At 43.1% G+C, this 22,151-nt stretch overlaps 1 protein-coding gene across 13 annotated transcripts in view; it reads right to left on the minus strand.

The window, feature by feature from the left end:
- Positions 1 to 22,151, minus strand: part of TENM3 (teneurin transmembrane protein 3) — a 1,708,801-nt gene that overhangs the window by 1,065,296 nt on the left and 621,354 nt on the right. For all 13 annotated transcript variants that reach the window (XM_068278748.1, XM_068278756.1, XM_068278759.1 and 10 more), the window contains one exon: positions 4,592 to 4,870. In XM_068278748.1, the coding sequence (XP_068134849.1) occupies positions 4,592 to 4,870 (279 nt within the window). The remainder of the gene's footprint in view (positions 1 to 4,591; positions 4,871 to 22,151) is intronic.

A 22,151-nucleotide genomic window follows, 5' to 3' on the forward strand; every position in this document is an offset into this window, starting at 1 on the left:
GCTGGAAAAAAAGTGTAATAGAAAAGAAATACAGCATTGCTGTATTTTAGGAATTACAAGGATTACAGGCAGGATTTGGATGGCTGTCTAGCATAAATCTGAAGTTTCATTAAAAGCTGAACTGTCTTTTGTACCTCATTGGTTTGTTCTAATCTTGTGTCAATGGGCAAAGGTTTCATTGCGCGCAGGCAGGAGATGACGCTCTGGAATATTACATCTAAGACATTAAGGACATCTGAGTTCAAATGTCGTTCATAAGTCATTCCCAGAGCCACATTAGCTGAAGGCAACTTGCTCATATAGAAACTCTCCTGCCAGATATGATTATTCCAGTAGAAGGGAAGGCCATCAAGTGGTTCAGGGTGAAAGTTTATAGGGTTACAAGAATCTTATTCACCTCTGTCTCAGTGTTCCTGAGAAATGTCACATTGTAACGGCAGCATCAGATGACTCTAACAAAAGCCTGCTTGATACGCAGACAGGATGCCAGAAGACTTTCCAATTCACATTGATTGGCAATGCTTTCTACATATTTCAGCTACAGTTATGCTACGTACACACATGCGACAACGATCGTTCGTTGAGAACGACGAACAACTTTTAATTGATGAAAGAACGACCTAAGTAAAGTTAGTTTTAAAATGTGTGTAACGATCTGATCGTTAGAACGAATGTTACATCACGTAAAGCAACTATTGCGCTTGCGCAAAAAAATGAGAAGTTTCATGGAGAAATAGCGAAATGCGCATGTCAAGCCTAGTACGAACGACCGTTTCCAACGATGTACTACTTTTGCAAACGATCGTCGTTGGTAAAAATCCGCCTAGCTAGATCGTTCGTTTTTAACGATCTAGCTCGTCCGTCGTTAGACTTAATGATCGTTGCTTGCTTTTTTTAAACGATCGTCGTTTGAAACGATCGGGGAACGATCGTTTCAAACGACTATAGTCGCATGTGTGTACGCACCTTTAGAATGTGTGAGGTTTTGAAGAGCCAGACGTGGCAGACTTCAACTAATTGACACAGGAAAGAAGACGGGACTAGTGTTAACTATTCTTGTGAAGCCTCATATACATGAGAGATAAAAGTTGTTGGAAAGGAAGGAGTCCGACAGCGTACAGAACAGGATGCTGGGGAAGGCTGCTAGTAGAATATCAGTAAAATTACCGATAGTCAGAGGCGTAGCTAGGGTTTTCAGCGCCCATAGGCAAAGACAATTTTTGTGCCCCCTTCTGGATAAAATGGGCGTGGTCACACATCAGAATGTGGTCATGGTCATGGGTGGAGTCAAATGTACAAATCCTGTTTATATAGCCAGAGGTGCCCCCTTCTGCCCTATAGATAGGCTAGCTCTATGTGCTCCACCTTTTCCCTGTTTAGTTGGCCTAATGTGTTGTTAACGCTTCTGCACTCCTCTGCAGAGGGAGGGAGAGAAGCAAGGGCACTTCGGGCAGCCAGCGAACCATCTTTTACACATGTGTGGGTGCAGCAGCTGTGCTGAGCACCCTCACAGAACTGCACCCAGGGACATATATCCCCCCTTGCCCCCCATCATAGCTACACCTCTGTTGATAGTCTACTATTGGGCTGTGGCTAATTTCCTGAGTAAAATATTGGTATTTTATACAGGTATTTTACTATCACCTAACCCTATTCTCACACTAATTCACCATCTACTGATGCCTAGCACTAACCTCATCCGCTTCCCCACTGCAATCTCCGCTTATATAAGATCCACACTCTACCGCTAAATATTCCCTACATCGATAGATGCGCCGCCTAGTTACAATATTACACAGTGGGCGCCTCTATAGCTGCATTTAACATTGTGGTCTATATGGTACTCATTTTACCACATCGTCACCAGCATCCAAACTACCTGTTAATACCGCGAGCAGTACTACACATGCATGCTTGTTTCTTGCTTTCTGTAGAGTGTTATGGATGACTGTGTCACTTGTGCATCAAATCCTTTGAAGATGGTGGTCTTTCATCAGGAATAGTTCCTACTTGACTTTAAATTAGCTTTAGGTTTTTGGGGAAGATTGACCAAGTAATTCAGCACCAGCATGTGACCCCGATCCATCAGAAACACACTATTGACTATGGATTAATTAATCTGTGATGGCCTTTTCATGACTCTGCAAAGCCTGTGTCCACAACCAAGTGAACGGTAAGAGAATGGACATATATTCACGTACTTACTTACTTCAGCTAACAGTTTGGCACCGTTATAGAGATGGTAAGTGTTTAAGCACGTGGCCAAAGTGTGCACTGTCTTTAAGGGCCGATTCATTCACACGGACGTCTACACAGTGTTAAACGATGGCCATGGTCCTCTACGCTTAACAGATGTCCATTCAAGTGAATCGACAGCCGTCAGTACAATCTTTTACCGTTGTTTGCGTAAACAAGGCTTGATCCCATAATTTTCCTTTGTCTCCTTTCGTCCTGCATTCTATAAGTAGCAGCCAGGATTGGCTAACTGCAGCGCTTCTGTGTCCCCCTGCGGGGGTCAAAACGCGACATTTGCTAGATGCCACAGAAGATTGTCAAATACTTTTCTGCTCTATAGATAGCATTTGACTGAGACACCAGGCTGCTGGTTCAGATGCCTGTCTGAACCAGCCCTACAAGGTCTATGTAAACATGATAAAAAAAAAAAAAAAAAAAAAAAAAAGCATTGCATGCCACTGACAATTGACATTGGTGGTCTCCTCCCCAGGCAAAAATATGTCTATAGAAGTTTGGGCACTTTCAAGGTGAGCAGTTGTTGAGTGGTGGAGAGGAAGATTTACCAATCAGACTGCACTACAACATTAAATATACTACACAGTGCACCTGCTCTGCAATGCCTTTCTGTGCAAGAAGACTTATACAACTCCCCATAGTGTGATAAGAATGTTTTAAAATGAGGCTCTGATCAATACTACAATTAACCTGCACTACTAATTTTAGCTCTGTCTGGATACTGACATGTGATTCACAGTGTGTAGATAAATATATGACTCAGCACCCTGTCCATACTACAGTATGTACTTAGTGTATGCTAAAGTGCTGAGAGAACCTGCATGGACATGATAAGCAGTTCAAACACACAGTTTATAAGTCATGTTAACTACCTGGGGACCGCCTTATGCCGATGGGCGTGGGCGCGGCGGCAGCCCCAGGACGGCCTAACGGCGTCAAGTCCTGGGGCTGCAGTTTCCCAGGGAATGGCCACGCGCATGCAAGATCGTTTCCTGCCACTTCACGGAACAGAGTTCCGCGATTAGCCTGCTAGCCACCGATCGCGGCTAGCAGGCTGTTTGTAAATAAAAGGGGAAAAGAAATCCCCTTTGTTTACATCTGTGCAGCGCTGCAGTCCCTGGCAGTGCTGTACGGGATCGTCGATCCCCGGCCTCTGATTGGCCGGGGAGCATCGTCCACTCATAGGCTGATACCTATGAGAGGTGGAACAGGACGTATCGCCGTCCTGTTCCATTCAGAGCACAGGGGGAGGAGGGAAGGAGAGGGGGGAGGGATGGGGAGAGAGAGAGCCTTGATGAGGCTGAAGAAAAAAAAATAAACAAACTGCCGCAGCGATCGGACCCCTCCGGCGGCATGTCCCCTTAGGGACAAAAAAAGGAGGTGAGTCCGATTGCTGGGCTCCATACCTGGGCTGTGCAGGAGGCTGAAAAGCCTGCACAACCCAGCGCAACAAAAAGAGCCTGGTCGTTAGGGGGGGTTAGCACTGTGGTCGTCAAGTGGTTCACCCTAATAGAAGTTAATTATTCGTGCAAAGATCAGCACACAGGGTAGATACGGCTTACTATCCCTATAAGCACATTATTATTGTTTATACAGTGCCAGGATCGTGTTTTTGCTAAGGCACTGTAGGCTTGTGCCTACAGGCACCTGGAGATGGAGAGGTGGCTCCCTTCCCTCCCTGAGTGCCTGCCACCCTCTCTCCCTATGCAGAGTGCCAATGAGAGGTTACTCACCTGACTCTTGGCATTCTACTGATGGGAGCTCTCATCAGCCAGGTGCAACTCTAGCAACCTAATACTTGTAGGCACCACTAGCTATTTAATACGGAGGATACCTCTGGCTACCTAATACTAAGGGGCACCTGTGGCTACTTACACCATGCAGGAGAAGTAAGGGAGAGGTGATAGCGGAGCTGAGCCAGCCAGCACACTTGTGGCCCAGTAGTTAGCAGAGTTGTGTGGGTTCGTGGAGGGCGAAGACTGGAGTGCCAGAACATCTATGCCTATAGGCTACTGCCATGTAAGCCTGAGCCTGTATAGTACATTACATGCCAGTATTATAAAACAGGAGCAAAGTCAGCATGGAGAGTATATTGTGTTCTTGGTCAGAGCCCCATTAAGACATCTTAAGCACACTTAAGTATAACTTCATTAACAATTTAAGCAATTAACTTGGGGTAGATATCATACTGCATCCAACGATAAAAAAAAACACTGAAGAAAATCATAATGCATAGTAAGTGATAAATTCAACAGGAAACATCAGAATAAAAGGTTTTGCAGCTGAACTAGTAATTACAAAGCCTTGTAAAGTGCTGATTGATTTATGAAAATGAACTTACCGGTTTCGCTGTCAGACTTGTTCTCATGCTCGGTGTCGGTCAACGTCAGGGCGGAATTGGAGCGGCTTGAGAGACAGGAACTGCGGCCAGATTTCACTCCTCTGCCCCAGAGTCTCATCGCATGCTCTGGTGACATTACCCCTTCATTCTCAGTCTCAGCATCTGAACCTGCACTGATGGAGTAACCTCGGTGTGGAAGCCCCATGTCTGCACAAAATGCCAATCCACGACGAGACGCTGGCTCACAAATGCCCAGCTGCCGCAGGGTGAAGTTCTGTCCTGATTTGGAGAATCAAAGATAAAAAAAAGAGATAAAAATAACAAAGCATAAGTAACTCTTTCCCAAAAGCTGTAAAATAAACAGTCTTCTATGAGAACGTGTTTCGGGTGTCAAATATGGTATTTTAAGTAAGATCTATACGTTGCGGTCAAATCCATTCTTTTGTCACGTGCACTTTGCTGGCTGTGAATTGCATTCTTCCTCATATCCACCACTCAAGGAATTCAAGAATGCCTCTCAGGTGTCAAGATGAACCAAGAAAGCAAACAGCCAAGGTACGGTCATTGCAACACATGAAAAGAAATTGAAATGACAGGTCTCCACGTTTCACAAACGCAGGAGGAGGAAAGAAAGAATGAAGACTTAAAGGATTTGTCAGTATAATAATAGCTCTTGTTAGAAGAAGAATGCACTCTACAATTAATTACAAGAGTGATCATACAAAAGGTAAAAAGAAAAACAGCAGAGAAAAAAACTGATTCTTGAAATGTAAGTTGTAGTCAAACAGGAAAGTATTACAACTGTTTATATTATATTAGCCTTTGTGCATATGAAAATTGATATTCCCTCAGGAGCTGTGGTTTATGTTTAGATGGACCTCTGTGAAGCTGCTACTACAAGAAAAAAAAATCCTAATGGAGAGAGTATTGGACCTCTGTGACACATAGCAGGTAATCAAGGGAGTAACTACAAATCATGGGGCCCTCCAGCAAAGCTTTTATGGGGCCCCCTTAATGTTCACAACCCTTCACTTGCTTCCCCTTGGTGACCCACATAACACGAGGGCCCATCTCACAAGGGTCATTAACCACGTGAGGACCGTAGTGTTAAACCCCCCTAAAGACCAGGCCATTTTTCGCTAAATTGGCCACTGCAGCTTTAAGGCCTTGCTGCAGGGCCGCACAACTCAGCACACAAGTGATCCCCCCTTTTCTCCCCACCAACAGAGCTTTCTGTTGGTGGGGTCTGATTGCTCCCCCAATATTTATTTTTTACAAATATTTTTATTACTTATTTTTAAATAAAATTTTTTTTATCCCTCTCCCTCCCTCCCCCCGTCAGCCTATCAGCGCAATTGGCTGTGATAGGCTTCAGCCTATCACAGCGGATCGCTTTCCTGCCTCTGGAGGGGACAGCCGAGTGACACGGCTGTCCCCTGTACAGCGCTGCCTTAGATCGCAGCGCTGTACCAAGTAAATAGATGGCGGTTTTGCCGTCTAACAGTCTCCTAGCGGCAATCGCCACTGGGAGACTGATGGCAGAGCGGAGCTCCATCATTCATGCAGAGATGTGCGTGCAGTAGCGTGTGCAATCTCCTGCAAATCACCGCCCCAGGACATGACGCCAATTGGCGTTAGGCGGTCCAGGGGTTGCTGCCGTGCTCACGCCCATTGGACCTTGTGAAAAATAAATATGGGTCAGCTTACAGTTTCGTATTGCACTCAGAGTAAGCTTGTGCCCTCTATAGTCCTTGAATTATGGGGCCCCTGAGGAGCTTGGGGGTGTTGGGTAAGGGCCCAGTGTGACTCTATGTAAGCACTGGCCCTGCCAATAAGATGCTAATATTTCTGAGCCAATATAAATTTGATACATTTTTTTCAAAATACATGCAGCTTATAAATGGACCAATCAAATGCAGTTGCTGCATTTGAATAGTTCATTTTTAAGCTTTATAAAAAAACAACAGGGATGAGTATCTTGTTGACCATATTTGGTAATAAGCAGAAAGCCCCACCCACATCCAAATAAGGCAGGGATCACACTTGAGTCCGCAATTCTTTGCAGTTTTTGCACGCTTGGCTGACAGCAGCTGACTGTCGGCAATAGGAACCACACGTGGAGTGTGAAAAAAAGCAACCAAGCTGGTATTTTTATTCCCGCAATGGAAAAACACAAATTACCCCACTTCAATGCAAATCTCCACAGGGAAACATAATGTGCCTTTTCGCATCACGGAAAGATGTGTACGAGTCTTGCAAGTGTGACCCCTTGTCTAAATATCCAAATATACCACCGCACACTCCTTAATCAATTAGCTGCGTAGGTGTATTATTCCACCTCTCTCACGAAATAGACTATAAACAAAACAGAATAGACACGTTTTTGCTGTGCAATCAAGATCATTTCAATGTTTCAAGACACCTATGGTTTCTTTATCAAGCAGTGTCACTGGATTAGAGATGTTCATTCAGATTCCACGGAGTTGAAATTTCCACATTTGAATGCCACATTTGAATTTCCGATTGGACCTCGGAAATCAGAAATAGGAATTCCGCAGAAATTTCATTTACCGTAACTCGGGAATTTTAGCCCAATCGCAGAACTCAGAAGCACTGGACCAATCAGAGAATGTGGTACCGTATGTTTCGCCTTATAAGACGCACCAAAAAAAACCCTCTTTCTATGCATTTTCGTGTTGCGATCGCGTAAACGATTTTGACAACACGTATGCAAAATTTTAGCAATTGATACACAAATCGCAGGGACTTTTTCCCCCACACTATTAGCGGCGAAAAAGTGCATCTTATAAGGCCAAAAATATGGTAAGTTTAGACCATTGACAAGATGAATTTCTGTTTTACCGATTTTTTTTTATTTCTCTAATACAAAAAAATGACAAATAAAATACACTTTGGAAATCGAAAAATGGAAAAACAGAAATTGGAGAAATAGAAAATCAGAAATTGGCGGAAATCAGAAATGGGTATTTATGACCAGCCCTACACTAGATGCATGACATGCTCAGTGTCGGCGCACTTGCCGACAGCGATGTGCTCAGTTTCCGCAGCAGCCAGATCCATTTGGCTTATATTGGTGCTATACCTACATTGTTCTGGCATTCCCTCTTCTAATACATCAAAACAGCATTCCACTAGAGGTTTTACACATACAAATAAACAGAGGGAATAATCATAAGAATGATATCCGCATATTCATTGGTATTCTTTTGATCAACAATGCTGGCAGACTTGTGTCGTCAAACAAATGGCATGCTGATGGTGGCGCAACGCATCAGGAAAATAAATAAACCGGTCTTGCCCCTTTTTGCCATGCAATGCCTTTAATGGACATATCCCATTAATGTATGATTTAACATGGCTGAACAGCATAAGCCGCTCCTTGCATTGTCTGTGAACAGTAGCCGCAAGAGTGGATTTTTCAACCTCTGTGATCAGAGCTGCTATAAGTAATTCAAACTCACATCTTGCACATCCTGCACATGGGGCTGGACGTGTCCGCAGAGGGCTTGTGATTACCTTAGAAAGGATATCAACATCTCTATCAATATGGAGAGAGAGAGACCCAGGCCAGCAACATGACTGACAGCACTCCTTCCTATGCAGTATTTCAGACTTCCTATTATCCACTACATCTGACGTTTATCACTTCTCCTTGTCTTGTCAATTCTAACCAGTGTCATGTCGGAATCTGACAGGCGTTTGAATCTAGCCAAGTCTCTTTTGGAAAGCTTTAAAAATCCATTTCTGTCAAGAATTAGAAGCTGACTACTTTTTATTCGTACGTTCAGTTTTTAGGTTACAGTTTATCAGTCAAATACAAGTCTTTTCCAGTAGCTGATACTTTCTTCACACTCCTGTGGCTTTAGTCATTAATGAGTCACTGACCTAGAATATCCATTGAGCAAGTGGAGTCCTGACCCGACTCCTGGTTCTGGATCAGTGACTAATTAATGAAGACATAGGATAATCATGACAGCTGGGGCACTAATGCTTATAAAAACCAAAACAGTCTGCAGGGCCTCAAAAATAATAATATCCACTCCTAAGAATTGGGGCCTTTTTCACTGGCTGCATTTTAAGCTGATTTTTCAACTAGGATGACAATGGAACGGTTGTGAACATCAAGGGGGCCCCATCAGAGTCTTGCTGAGGGGGGGGGGCAGGATTTGTAGTTACACCACTGCGTGGTACCCTTTTTCCACTGATGCCATTCGATTTTTACCCAAATGCAAGCGTAGTGCATGCTACATTTTTCCTAGGATTCTGTTAAATCAATGGGAGAGTAACAAAAATTACATAGAAATCTTGGTGCTTCCAGGTTTGCCCCCCAAAATTACACAATCTTATATTAATTTTTGCTCCAAAAGATGTGCTAGGGCTTATTGTCAGAGGATGTCTTATATTTCTATGAAGTAGTGCATTTCACCCTGCACTGATTTGACTTGGGATGCCCCAATTGCAGTTTACCAGTATTAGCAGATTACCTCAGGTCGAAGGAACAGGGTAAGTGGCCAGCTTCAGCAGTACCTGAGGTGGCTGCGCCTAATGATGATAATGCATCGTGAAGTGTTTCTGAGCAGAACATTTTCTGTTCCCTTGTACTGATCCGAAGGTACCGTACCATATGCTACCATACTGTACTGCTCAGACACCTGCCCTGTCATCCCTGCATAACTGATAACCTTGCCATGTGCTGGGATGACAAGACCATTGCTCGATCGGCACTGCACCGGTGTGTGTCCACTTGCTGGCCACCTCTTCCAGATTGTAGTGAACGGTACTGACCAGGCACCCCAGCACACAGCTGGTAACCTTTCTATGTGCTTGGATGACAGAACCGGTGCTCGATCAGCACTGCACCGCTGCACCACAAGGGCTTATTTTTGGGGTAGAGCTTATATTTCGAGCAGGTCCGAAATAGCAGCTAGGGCTTATTTTCGAGGTCGGGCTTATTTTTGGGAAAACACAGTAAATGATTTTTGTTTGAATTTAAGTATGATATGCTTGAATTCGGAGGCCTAGTAAAAGGACTTGCTCAGCAGAGTCTCCCTTTAAAGAGTATTTCTAGAAGCACTGGAGAACATTGTCCTGTGTTTCACACAAGGCCGGAGGGCTTATCAGTCTGAGATGTACAGACCTCCAGGCTGCAGCAGGATAAACATTAGCCAATGTTATGAAAACATGCTCACAAGTACATTAAAGGAATACTTAAGTCAAAAAAAAAATGACATTTACTCACCTGGGGCATCCCTCAGCACCCCGAAGCTGGATGGTGCCCTTGCAGCCCCGCTCCGATCGTCCTGTCCCCGCCGGCGGCTACTTCCGGTTCGGCGACAGCCGCCGACAGGCTGGGAACGCGGCTGATTTTCCGTTCCCAGCCTGTCGGCGGCTGTCGCCGAACCGGAAGTAGCCGCCGGCGGGGACAGGATGATCGGAGCGGGGCTGCGAGGGCACCATCCAGCTTCGGGGTGCTGAGGGATGCCCCAGGTGAGTAAATGTCATTTTTTTTTTTGACTTAAGTATTCCTTTAAACAATAGTCTTACCTAATTTCTGGGTAATAAGAGGGGAAACGCCATATTTGGCTTTTTCCATCTGAGCAGGCGCAGATAGGGTCATCCATCACATGCTATTATCAGCCAATTGCATGCGATGGGGACTGGACCATCCCTGCTCAGATGATGTCACATTTAACTCTTTAGATCCTGGTATTAACACAGCCAATGGGCTCTAGAGAGCCACTACTTCTCACTTCTGACGGCTGACTTTCCACTTTCCTCCTTGTAACGTACATTTCTTACATTATCTGTACATCATATACTGCACGCCTTAAGAAATCTATCTAGGAGTATAGCATAGCATAAATCTTTTAATATGTCTATAGTATACAGCAGAGAGGGGAGAACTAAGAAGGAGAACTGGGACACCATCACTGTTTCTCCCAGCAAGGTTGGTTGTGCAGCTTGAAGCATGGCTGTGCACTGAGACAATCTCCCAATCCAACCACAAACCACAGCGGTAATCTATTGAAAGCCCTAAACTTCACCTCTGCATTTCATATGTTGTCTCAAAATGATATAGGTTGTTTTCAATCTTTTTTTCACAGGATTTTCTAGGCAAACTAGTTTTATGTATTATCTTTGCTCAGAATTACTTGTCTTTCTTCACTAGCTGAACATAAAAGAGTTTCATAGCGGACACTTTAATCTTCATCAAATTGACAAACAATCATTGTGTTTGGCCATCTTGTGCAAAAATAGCCCTTTGCCGATTTTTTAGTTATTGTTTTTGTAAGTGACAGGCATAAATGAAGCATACTATGGTTTTTTGAGGGTGTTCCGAAGGGCAGATACCATCTAACAATCCTTAGGGCATACTACCAGAAGAACACCAGTTGTAAGCAGAACGTCAGTGTTTACAGACAGCTATGGAGGTGGGGATTGGGAAGGTGAACGGGGTGAGATTTGGGAGGATACTACAGATACTAATGGCACCAATTATCAAACGCCAGGGATCAGTACGGATTTTAGATCCTACTTTAACAATCCATATGCACCCTGAAGATGCCTTCCACACCCATTGACTTGACATTACTTTCAGACTCTGAAAAAGACAGTTTGATTGGGCAATTGTCATCTCATGTTTATAAATATGATTTATCTCAAAGTGTGTCATGGTTAGGGATAATTATGATGACAACTGTTGGGAAGGTCTAGAGACCTAAACAGTAGTTTGACGCCACCCATGTCAAGTACCCATGCATTTTAATAATGCCATATTCACATGGGCAAAGGACAACGGTGGTTTTGCTCTTTTCAGCCGCTCTTGTATAACTGGCTAGCATTCAGGAAGTGGGGGTGGGGCAGTACTATGGTTGCCTGAACATGGCCACACCCAATTTATGACTTGTGGACTTCACTCACCCACCAGCCAGGATCTGTGATCAGAGGCGTAGCTAGGGTTTTTAGTGCCCGGGGACAAAGGCAGTTTTTGTGCCCCCTCTGGACAAAATGGACATGACCACACATCAGAATGTGGTCATGGGTGGAGTCAAAAGTTATTTAGATAGCTATATGTGCCCCCTTACCCCATTCAGATAGCCAGATGTGCCCCCCTTTAAATAGCCAAATGTGTACCTCTTTAGTTAGCCAGATGTGCCCCCTTATTTATTTATTAGTTATTTAAGAATCTTTATAGCGCCGACATATTACGCATCGCTGTACAGAGTATATTTTCTTGTCACTAACTGTCCCTCAGAGGGGCTCACAATCTAGTTCCTACTATAGTCATATGTCTATGCATGTATCACGTAGTGCATGTATTGTAGTCTAGGGACAATTTTAGGAGGAAGCCAATTAACTTATCTGTATGCTTTTGGGATATGGGAGGAAAACAGAGTGCCCGGAGGAAACCCACGCAGACACGGGGAGAACATAAAAACTCCTTGCAGATGTTGACCTAGCTGGGATTCGAACCGGGGACCCAGGGCTGCATGGCGAGAGCTGTACAGTTGATCACTATTAAAAGGGCTGCCACAGCCACCCAAGTGGATTGCCTATGGTGTATTTTTAATAAAGGTGCCCATTGAAATGGGCTTAGGAAATAGCTGATAGTAGAATATTGATACAATTACCAACATTCTATTAGTTACAGTAATTCATATAGTAAAATACAGTAATATTAACCAATATTTTACTATGACCTGACTCCCCCCGGTGATGCCTAACCTGGTTAAAAACCAACTTTACCCCTCCCTACCCCCCCCCCCCCCCCCCCGGTTGATGCCCAACCCTATCCCTGCCAGCATCCTGTTGAAAAAGGCACCCAATAAAATAGCTATTTTATCAGGTGCCCTTTTCAACAGGATGCGTCTTACACACTTTTCACCTGCCCCATGACTATGTGATGTCCTTGGCTTCTGAGTGGATGACCCGTGTGAAAATTACTTGTGCACCTGCTTGTGTGAAAATAGTATTAGTCCATTGTCAATAACTTCAAATTATAGGATATTATGAGCACTAGCACTGGAGGTGATTTGTGAACACGCACTTTAAAGGAACACTATCAATATCCAAGTGTTCTAAAATGACAATGTACAAATATGTCTAAGTAGCTGTGTAAACATTTTCCTACTTTTCATGTTAAATATCAGAGGCAAAAGCTTTAATTCATTGTGTGCAGAATTTAGCTCTATTGGGACTAATCATTCTCAAAAGGGGTGTCTGCTTCAATGCACAGCCAGTTTTTTTTTTTTTTTCATATCAGAGTACAGAGTATTTTTCCCGGAAAGCAAAACAAAGTATGAAAAGCTGTGGTGTCACAGACAATTACATGTTTAAAACAAGTTACATTTCCTCTGCACTCTTGCACACAGCTCAGAAATATGCAGCTTCTGAGAGCTTTTCCTCACACACAGAGTTACACCCAGGATTAACTGATACACTGTGAGGGAAACCCCCCTCCCCTCATTGTTAATGGCCCATACTCACGGGCTGCAAATGTTGCCTGTCGCCAGCACACGTGAGCGTGTGGGCGACAGGCCGGCGACAGCTCCTCGCCAGGTCCCTCCGCGTACACACGCGGAAGAGGGACCAGCGGCGAGGCGGAAGCTGTCGCCGACGTTCCTCCTCCCTCCCCTGGAAGCTCCATATACTTTAATGGAGGTTGCTGTCGCTAGTCCGCGTACTGACGCGGACTAGCGACAGTTGCGGCGGGGGTGCGGCGGCGACTGTCGCCATGCGATTGAAACTTTCAATCGCATAGCGACATGAGCGACGGGCGACAGTTCGGGGCGCGCGCGCGTGCAACGGCCCATACTCACGGGTGACCTGTCGCCGCAACACGCGCGCGCCGCGTGTTGAGGCGACAAAAGTCCCTCGTGAGTATGGGCCATTACTCTCCCGGCAGAATTCAGCAGACTGCAGTCCATTCAGAGTGAAAGGAATTTGTTACAGTAAACAAAAGCGATAAGCAAATTAAATATATACATTATTTACCAGCACTTCAGGAACTCTCTCAAACTCAGGTTAAAAAACACACATTAAATCATGCAAACTTTAATGTTTCCATGATTTAATGTGAGAATACATTTATAGAGCCGTTATTCTTCCCGCATTTAAATCATTTCTTTAGGTTTGTAGGAGGCAGCAAAGGTGCAGGTATTCAGTCTGACCAGTGGATAGTATCACAATAATGCTCAGCATATAAGTAAACACAAGGCAAACATATGTGAGCCATAGGGGGTTCTGGCTCCTGAGTTTTCATCAGCGGGGAGAAAACTCTGTAATAGGAATGGTCAATGAGATACACATAATTTTGAGTTGATGCAGCATGATGCAAATTTTGTATGCAAATGTATGTAGCTTAAAAATGAATCAATCAAATCCTGCTGAGGTAAAATTCGGTTGGTTCATTTTCAAGCTGCATAACTTTGCATATTCCTGCAACAACTTGAAATAATTTGCATCTCCTTGACCATCTCTGTTGTACATTAAACTGAACAATAGTTTGTGGGGCCATTTGGGGTCAATTCAGTATATTTATAAGTTTACTTATCCTTTGAAATCCACTAAAACTTGTACAGCGTTCCTCAAGTGTATCTCTCAGCAGGTTCTGGACATATGACTGTCCTCTAAAATATTAATGTACTTTTTAATAAAAATCCATCCATCTTGAAAAAAAATCTAAGATAACAAAGACAGTCATTTCTGCTTCAGGAAACAGCCAAGTGTTCCTTGACATTAAAAAAAAGCTTGAGAAGCGTCTGCTCTGAGCTCATCCTAGGAAACTGCTCTGAGCATGCCCTTCCTGTACCATCAGACACTAATATGGTGTAATTAGACACGGATAAAATCCACAGAGGAGAAGCCACGTATAATATCACCCATTATTGATTTTATGTACTTGCGACTGATCAGAAAAGCCTTGTGCCGGGCACCTGAATCGCTAAACCCTCTCATCTGTCACAATAAACTAGTGCCTTGCCAATGTATGGTCTGATTCTGAGACTGGAACGATCAACCCCAGCTTTTATCTGCTCAAAAAACAAAACAAAACAAAAAATCCCTATAATAGGAGCAAGATATATGACAGCGAACCCCCTCCCTCTAATTACAGCAGGTCAATGTATCAGCATCAGGCAAATGTGCACAATGCAAGCATCTCCATTTGTCATTAACAGCCATTTTCCATCAGAGATAGAAGGCAAAATGCACTTTGAACGCTAGCAGTTTTTAAGCTGCCTGTTAATTACTTTAGTGCCGAGATATCCTCAGTGGCTGCATTTCGATTTACCATTGTAAATGGATTACATTAATGAGCCACAAACATTTTTTTTTATAAAGTCTATGATTAAACACAGAATCAAACAACACTTATCAACAGGTTTCTTGGAAGAGAGAGCATTCATCTGTGGCAGTTGTATCCCCTCATTAGTGACCGATATCTTCCTCCATCACTTTGTAGACTGCATGCTTCTTAATGCCTGGCTGGGTCCATGCTGGAGGGCAACGGACAAACTTCCTTCTGTGATTGCACTAAGGCAGGTGATGCAAGATGCACAGTCAGCAGCACAGTGCACACACCTTACATTACATTAACCAAATGCTGGTTCCATTCTCAGGATCCTTAACAGAGCTGTACCAAGTTAGGTTTTATTGACAGCTGCCATTTATAAAATTTGCAGAGTATTTTTTTTATTGAAAGTGGACCTGAAATATTTTTTGTTACATCTGATACAAATGTCACAGCCCCTGATGAGTCTGATGACGAAAAAGCGTAGGGCGGAGCTTGGGGCAGAAAGTGACCAAGTTGGATCTGAGAGGAGACGTCCTCCATGTTTTTTACATACAGAGTGCTTTTTAATTGATGTTTTTTAGTATGTACTCCTATTTTATATAATAAATGTGGATGGTTTTACACTATTGGAGGCTTTTTAGTCCATAGAATCTGCACATTTGAAACGCTGATGTGGAATGTTAGTGAAGAGGCTACCTATCAAATAAGCGTGTACATCAGCTGAAAAGGGTGAGCAGTGGTAGATCTTAGTGTGTTGGAGACACATAATGGTTTCCCCATCTTTTTTAAAGATGTTCTGGAAAGAGGATTGCATACAGAGGATTGCTGAGCTATTTGCTAAGTGTTTGATGCTGTCTGTTGGCCAGGGCAGCCCAGGGAGAAGGTGAGCGTGCCACCTTAGGTAACTACAGCACCTGGTAATGGGGGTGACCCTAAGAGTGTGCTCTACCCCACAGAGGAACCTATCCCAGGGTGGTGGCCCCCCATTCAGCATTTTTTAAAGACTATGCTATGATTTTATGTTTTTTTTTTTTTGCTTTTCCAATTTCTCTACTGTGGTCTCGTTCCTGTGAGCCCGGCTATGGTGTGGATCCGGCTTCAAGGGTTTTTTGGGACTTATCAGGCTTTGAAGGAACTGCAATTTAGTAGCACCCTCATAATTTGACTATACATCACTGAATTTAGCTTCTTTTCATGACACAGATTTGCTTCTGATTTTAGCCTATACACTGTAACGATCGGTGTAACACAGAGAGGGTCTGATTACCGGTGATCTGCAGTATCACCGAGAATACAGATATATACCCGATTATTGATGATCTGCAGTATCACCGATAATCAGATATATCACTAACCTCTGGACACCTGGGTAATAGGAGAGTTTGGTGTAACAGAAATACTTTGAGGAGTGCACCTGTGGAGCAGGTGCACCGCAGTAAGGAGTACTGCACAGTAACACGTTCCTTCCGTAAGCCTGAGACTCTCCCGAGGGAGGGGTCAGACTAAGAAAAGGAAGGACAGAGTGTGAGTGACACCAAGGAAGGGTGTCACCCCCAGGTCTGTGAGCTATCTCTAACTGGGGAGATAGCTCTCAAGGTCGGACAAGCCGGGTCGGCAACAGACAGACAGATCAGGGACAGAGACAGGAGACAGATGCGGAATCCTAAGACAAGCAGAGTTCGGCAGCAGAGTATCAGATATAGCGAAGTGCCTAATCAGAGATCAGAAGAGTAGTCAGGAAAGCAGAAGGTCATAACAAATGACATTACAGCATTCTATATACAACCAGCATTTGTTTTTTTACTAGAACAGCATTCAAAGGGTTAAACACAGGCCTTAGAAGCTCCCCTGCAGGGAAAGCTGGACGAATCCGAACTAGAAATAATGTGATCTTGTGTTTAATTGTATCAAGTGAGGAATGTAAACAAACCCTTCTCTGACACTCCAAACTCTCCTGAAGACAGTGAGACAATCAGAAAGCATTTATGATTAAATTAGAAGATGAATAAATCAGTCATGAATAAAATGCAAAGTCAGCTTTCAGAGCAAAAAAAAAAAGTGTACTTTGGGAGCATATAATTTCTCAATGAATAATAATACTTATGCACATTGCACAAAAGCACATTGGGTGCGTTCAGATGCATATTTAAGTGCATGATAAAAAAATGAATTATTGATGTACGAGTACATTTAAAATCGGCGCCGGTAGACTTGGGCGCAGGATACAGCTGTTATATGGCTGGTCCTGCTTCTGCACAAGTCCAGGCCATTTTAATTACTATTCCCCCTCCAGGCCGCCATGGATAGCGGGGGAATGATATAATTCGGCTTCCAGCGATTGCTGGAGGATGAATTATTGTGTTTTTTAAGCAACCTCAGTTCTGTCCTCTGACGGCGCCGACGTTACTCTCTGAGCGCCGCTATAGACTGATTCCCATTATAGTCCATGGCGGCGCTGGCTGCGCCCAAATCTAGCAGCGCCGAAAAGCACTGCTCCGTGATGCACCAGTCAGTGCATTGCAGTGCACTTTTTTACCTGCGGTGCACTGTGAAAAAAAAAGTGTACAGCAATGTCCCTAGTGTGAACGAGGCCTTACTGAATATAGCTGAATGAATAAAATTGCTTATTTTGACAATATTAATTTAGTCAATATTTGCCCATTTTACATATTTTCTCACCATGATTTAAATTCTAAATGTATCACAGGTGGTAACGTCTTTACTTTTACACTGTTATGGAGCATCACTGCTTTTGTTTTTGTGTGTGTTCTGAAGTGAACAGAAACAACACCTGGTCTCCCAGAGTGGACTGGAAGGAGAAGGCTTCATAACATAGTATAGATATATATCCTACTGAAACCAAGATAATTTAAGCAAAAGTGGGTATGCTGAATGATTAGCTACCTTCTACTTTATGTCATTACCATTGCTCAGAATAAAGCTGAGCCGTACATAACTAATGTGTTCTTACCTTCATCAGGCTTTTGTTGTCACAAGTGTAGCTAGCTCTATGGTAACCATTCACTCTTTCTAGCCTATTAGTCAATGCATGGTATTTCAGAAGTGCACACTTTATATAGAAAGATTTAATATTAAGTATAGTAATAAGTACTAGAGCTCTACAGAACTAGCTTCATATCAGCACATGAAATGATGAGCATCATGTCATATACCTTAATCTGTACACCATATATTTTACTGAAAGGCAAAATAGTGTATCAATTCATGAAAAATGCAGCATGCAGTAGTGCCGAGATCCAACACAGAACGGTGGAGTATCAATGTGGATATGTAAATGATGCCATGGAGATCAATGAGCTCTGCTCTGCCATGCATTTTTCATGGGCTTTTTATGTGTCCTAAAGACACCAGCTGAGAAGCACATGGAATCCAGGGCTAGTGTTTATGCTGAAATAAAGTTTATTTCTATTATACATCTCCCAATATATTTTGTGACTTTCAGCACTTAGACGCTTAACAAAAGCTGACAGGCTCAGTGCCTTGCTTAGTAAAGGTTAGGTAAATGGAAAAACAAGCAATAACTTTGATGGTCTGCTATTAACGGCTGAAAAGAAATATATATTTACGTCCAATGCAAATAAATCTTGAGAATGTTTTCTGTTTAAAAAAAAAATAAAAATAAACTCACTAGGCTATTGATAAAATATATTTTTAAAGCCTACCTGTAACTCCAGAATTTCTAATTCTGTACTGGGGTGGATCGGCTAAAGTTGGAGAACACTGGAGCACATAATAAATCCAGCAAACCTGGACTGGATCTTTTTTTATTTATTTTTTTGCTCAGGTAAAAGCAAACCTAGCAGTACGTTGGAAACAAGGGGAGGAAAAAAAAATCACAGTATTGAGAGCTGGGCTTAGATAGAGGAGTGCTTGAAAGAATGGTTAGCAATGCATGGAGGCAAAAGGAGTCATCAAGTAATCACAGTAAGTGTAAAGCAGCGACCAGGTGTGAATAAAACGGAGTTAAAACCAACAATAAAATGGACGACAGTCTCATAAGACAAAAAAGTTTATTTAGCACAGGCAACACAATAAAAATGCCAGAGCGAAGAAAGCCAAATAGCATTGAGCACTTCAATACTAGCAGAGAGGCTCTCAATGCTATTTGGTTTTCTATGCTCCGACACTTTTATTGACCTGATGAAGCATGCTTGCACCCATGAGTCACGTGTTGCCTGTGCTAAATAAACTCTTTTTGTTTTATGAGACTGTCGTCATTGAGGTGAGCCACTTTTTTTTTTCGATTTTACTGTTGCTTTTAAGTCAAGTTTTATTCACACCTGGGCGCCTCTTTACCCTTATTGTGCATACGTATACCCCACCCCCACATACTGCTGTTGGAGAGGTCAATTCTGGCCTTACATGGTGTTAATCACTGTGAAAGCCATTTTTTTCTATCAAGGAGATTGACCATATCCACTCCAGCCTGGAAACCTCGAGCGGAGTCATGTTAATTGTCTCCACCTGCCTCAAGTGGTTGGTTGCCCCCTTGCAACCTACCTTTGTGATTAACCCTTTTTGTCTATAATTTCCTATTTTCAACAACTAACATACCACGCTATCTGGGCTCCCATTTTGTTGCTGTGTCCTTTTCTTTAGCATGTCAAGACATCTCATCCCTTCATTAATCAAGTAATCGTTTAGAATGAAAATGGTACCCCCTTCTGCGGAATTCACACTTGGTCCGTTTGAAAGGGCGGATGTGATTGCTAAATTTATCCGAGTGCTTTGAGTCCTATTGCAGAAGAGTGCTTTACAAATGTTATTGTGTTATTGTTGTTGTTATAATATTGACCTTGGTAGGCAGAAGAGTTGAGGATAAGTTAACCTGTACAGGAAGAGTCACAATTTGTACAATACTTTGACAGCCTATGCCTTGGAATGAATGCTTTCGTGTTATATTTTCACTTTCTATAGACTAGATTTCTATCACCAGAGTTGCCTTGCAAGTAGAATACAAAGGCTTTTTTTAATAGAGCTCCTAGGGTCAAGATTCCACTCTCTTATTACATGATTGTGGACTTATACAATGCTTAACTTGCGCACTAATGTTTGTGAAGTGTGCTTAGAAGGCTCATAAACAAGCACCGTATTGTCAGAGGTTCAGATTCGGGGTCAGGGGACAAAGATAATGTAATTCAGAGGAAAGTGACTGGAAGTGAAGGTCACTTGAAGAAGATAAATGTTCAACTTACGTAAAGTTAATATGCTCACTGGACTTGATGTATATCCAGGGCAACATGAAAACCACCGAAGCAGGTGGTTTTTGGTGCACGGCGCTCTGAGCCCTGAAACTAGTCGACTACATGGCAGTAATGCTATACTGCTCATAGGGTAATTTGGGCTTACGGCGATCATCAGACCCTGAATTACATCTCCCTCTGAGTTGCGATGAGGTAAAATAGTATTTTACGCCACAGGGGATTTGAGTGGCAGCAGGTTGAGCCGTCATTTGGCTCACCCTGTGCCTAGCTCACCAGCAGCGTACATATATACGCAAAATCATCATTAAGGGCCTGAGCCCACTAACGCAGTTGTGTCTGCTTTTCAGTTACACATCAATGTTACAGATGCTGAAAAGCGGACAGAAGCGGACACAACTGCGTTAGTGGGCTCAGGCCCTTACTATTGTAGTGCTTTAACAGAGTCTATAGTCACATTACTATCTGTCCCTCCAAGGAGCTCACAACCTAATCCCTTCCCTCTGCTGAGAATCTAGTGTGTGTTTGGCAGCCCTGATACCTCACCATCAATTCCAGAGTATCATCCAGTCTTGGCTGAGTGCAGGCTGATCCCATCTTTTTCCCCTTACCCTTTGCGCTCAAAGCCACTCCTTCGTGTGCAGTGCCATTGTCCCTCCTCTCCCTCCATAGCAACAGTACTGTTACCCAAGGGAGTGAGTCCCAATCCCTGTGGGTGACAGTAATTGTGCATGTGCAAACAACATAGGGCTTGGTTCACACTACAAAATACCCAGTAGGTACAGCACTATATCCATATATTGCAAAAATACACAATCTGTTCAAAGTATTCAAAATGTGTTGGCCCTCATGCTACGTTAATTTAGCCAGTCGTTGTCCAATCAAAATTGGGTGTGTGTATCAGGTTTTACAAGGGAGCTTGCAGTCAGGCTCCCTCCCCTCCGACTGGGAACACCAACCCATATGCAAAGTACACAATGGGAAGAGGTAGGCCCACCATAACTCCTCCCACATCATAAATGGGAGTAGTAGTGAAGGAATCTCAGCAGCACCTCCCCTTCCTGTAAGCAGCATAGCCTGGAGCACTGAGGATTATTGTACAGTGACTAACACTACTCCCATCAAAGGTTGATGAAGTAGTGGCCTATTTGTAATGGCAGTATGCGATCATGTTATTGCATGGGCGTAACAATGACCCCTGTGACCCACGCCATTGCAGGGGGCCCCTCCACCTTCCTCTCCCTAATTGCAAGTGCAGCCAATTAGCTACAAAATCTTCCTGTTTGCTCACAAAAACCTTGTGCAGGAGCGTTCATGTGACCTGCATGGGGATTGTGGACCAAGGGGGCCCCAAACTATCATCATTTTTGAGGGGGGGGGCTCTACTAAGTCTAGTTACACCCCTATTGATAGTCAAGTGGAAGCAGGAGGGCATTAGATTAACACACATGTTCACAGAATAGGGGTTTAAAATATTCTGAGGGTGAAATGTTTCTATAGTACATACAGTCCAATTGGATAGAAGTTGAAAAGTTTTACAGCAGCGAGCGATCCACAAGTTGCATGAGACTGTTGCAGAACATCACCGTTTGCTGCCACGTATGCAGCTTATGTTCTACATAACTCATAACTTTTATTCTAGACTTCAGTCAGCCAATTTAATGGATACTTAAATGAGTACAATGTGAAACAGAAATGTTTAATCAATAATAATGTAAAACTAATTGACTGCTTACGTTTAAAACGAATGCAACAATGATTAAGGAGCTTATGACAATTAGGAGTTATATAAACACGGCAAGAATTATATTTAAATGTGGAAAACATGATTTCTTACAGACAACCCAGAGCTGAATAGGGTGGCCGCCTCATCCACACAGCTGCAAAGAACACTGGATCAAAATGATGCAGTTGCCCGGAGCAACCAGTCAGAACACTTTTATTTTATTTATTTATTTATTTTTATCAGCAGCTTAAAGTGAACCTGAACCAAGTAAAATTATTTACAATGAACACATGATGT

Source organism: Hyperolius riggenbachi, chromosome 1 (genome assembly GCF_040937935.1).
Source record: "Hyperolius riggenbachi isolate aHypRig1 chromosome 1, aHypRig1.pri, whole genome shotgun sequence".
In the NCBI taxonomy this organism is placed as follows: Eukaryota; Metazoa; Chordata; class Amphibia; order Anura; family Hyperoliidae; genus Hyperolius; species Hyperolius riggenbachi.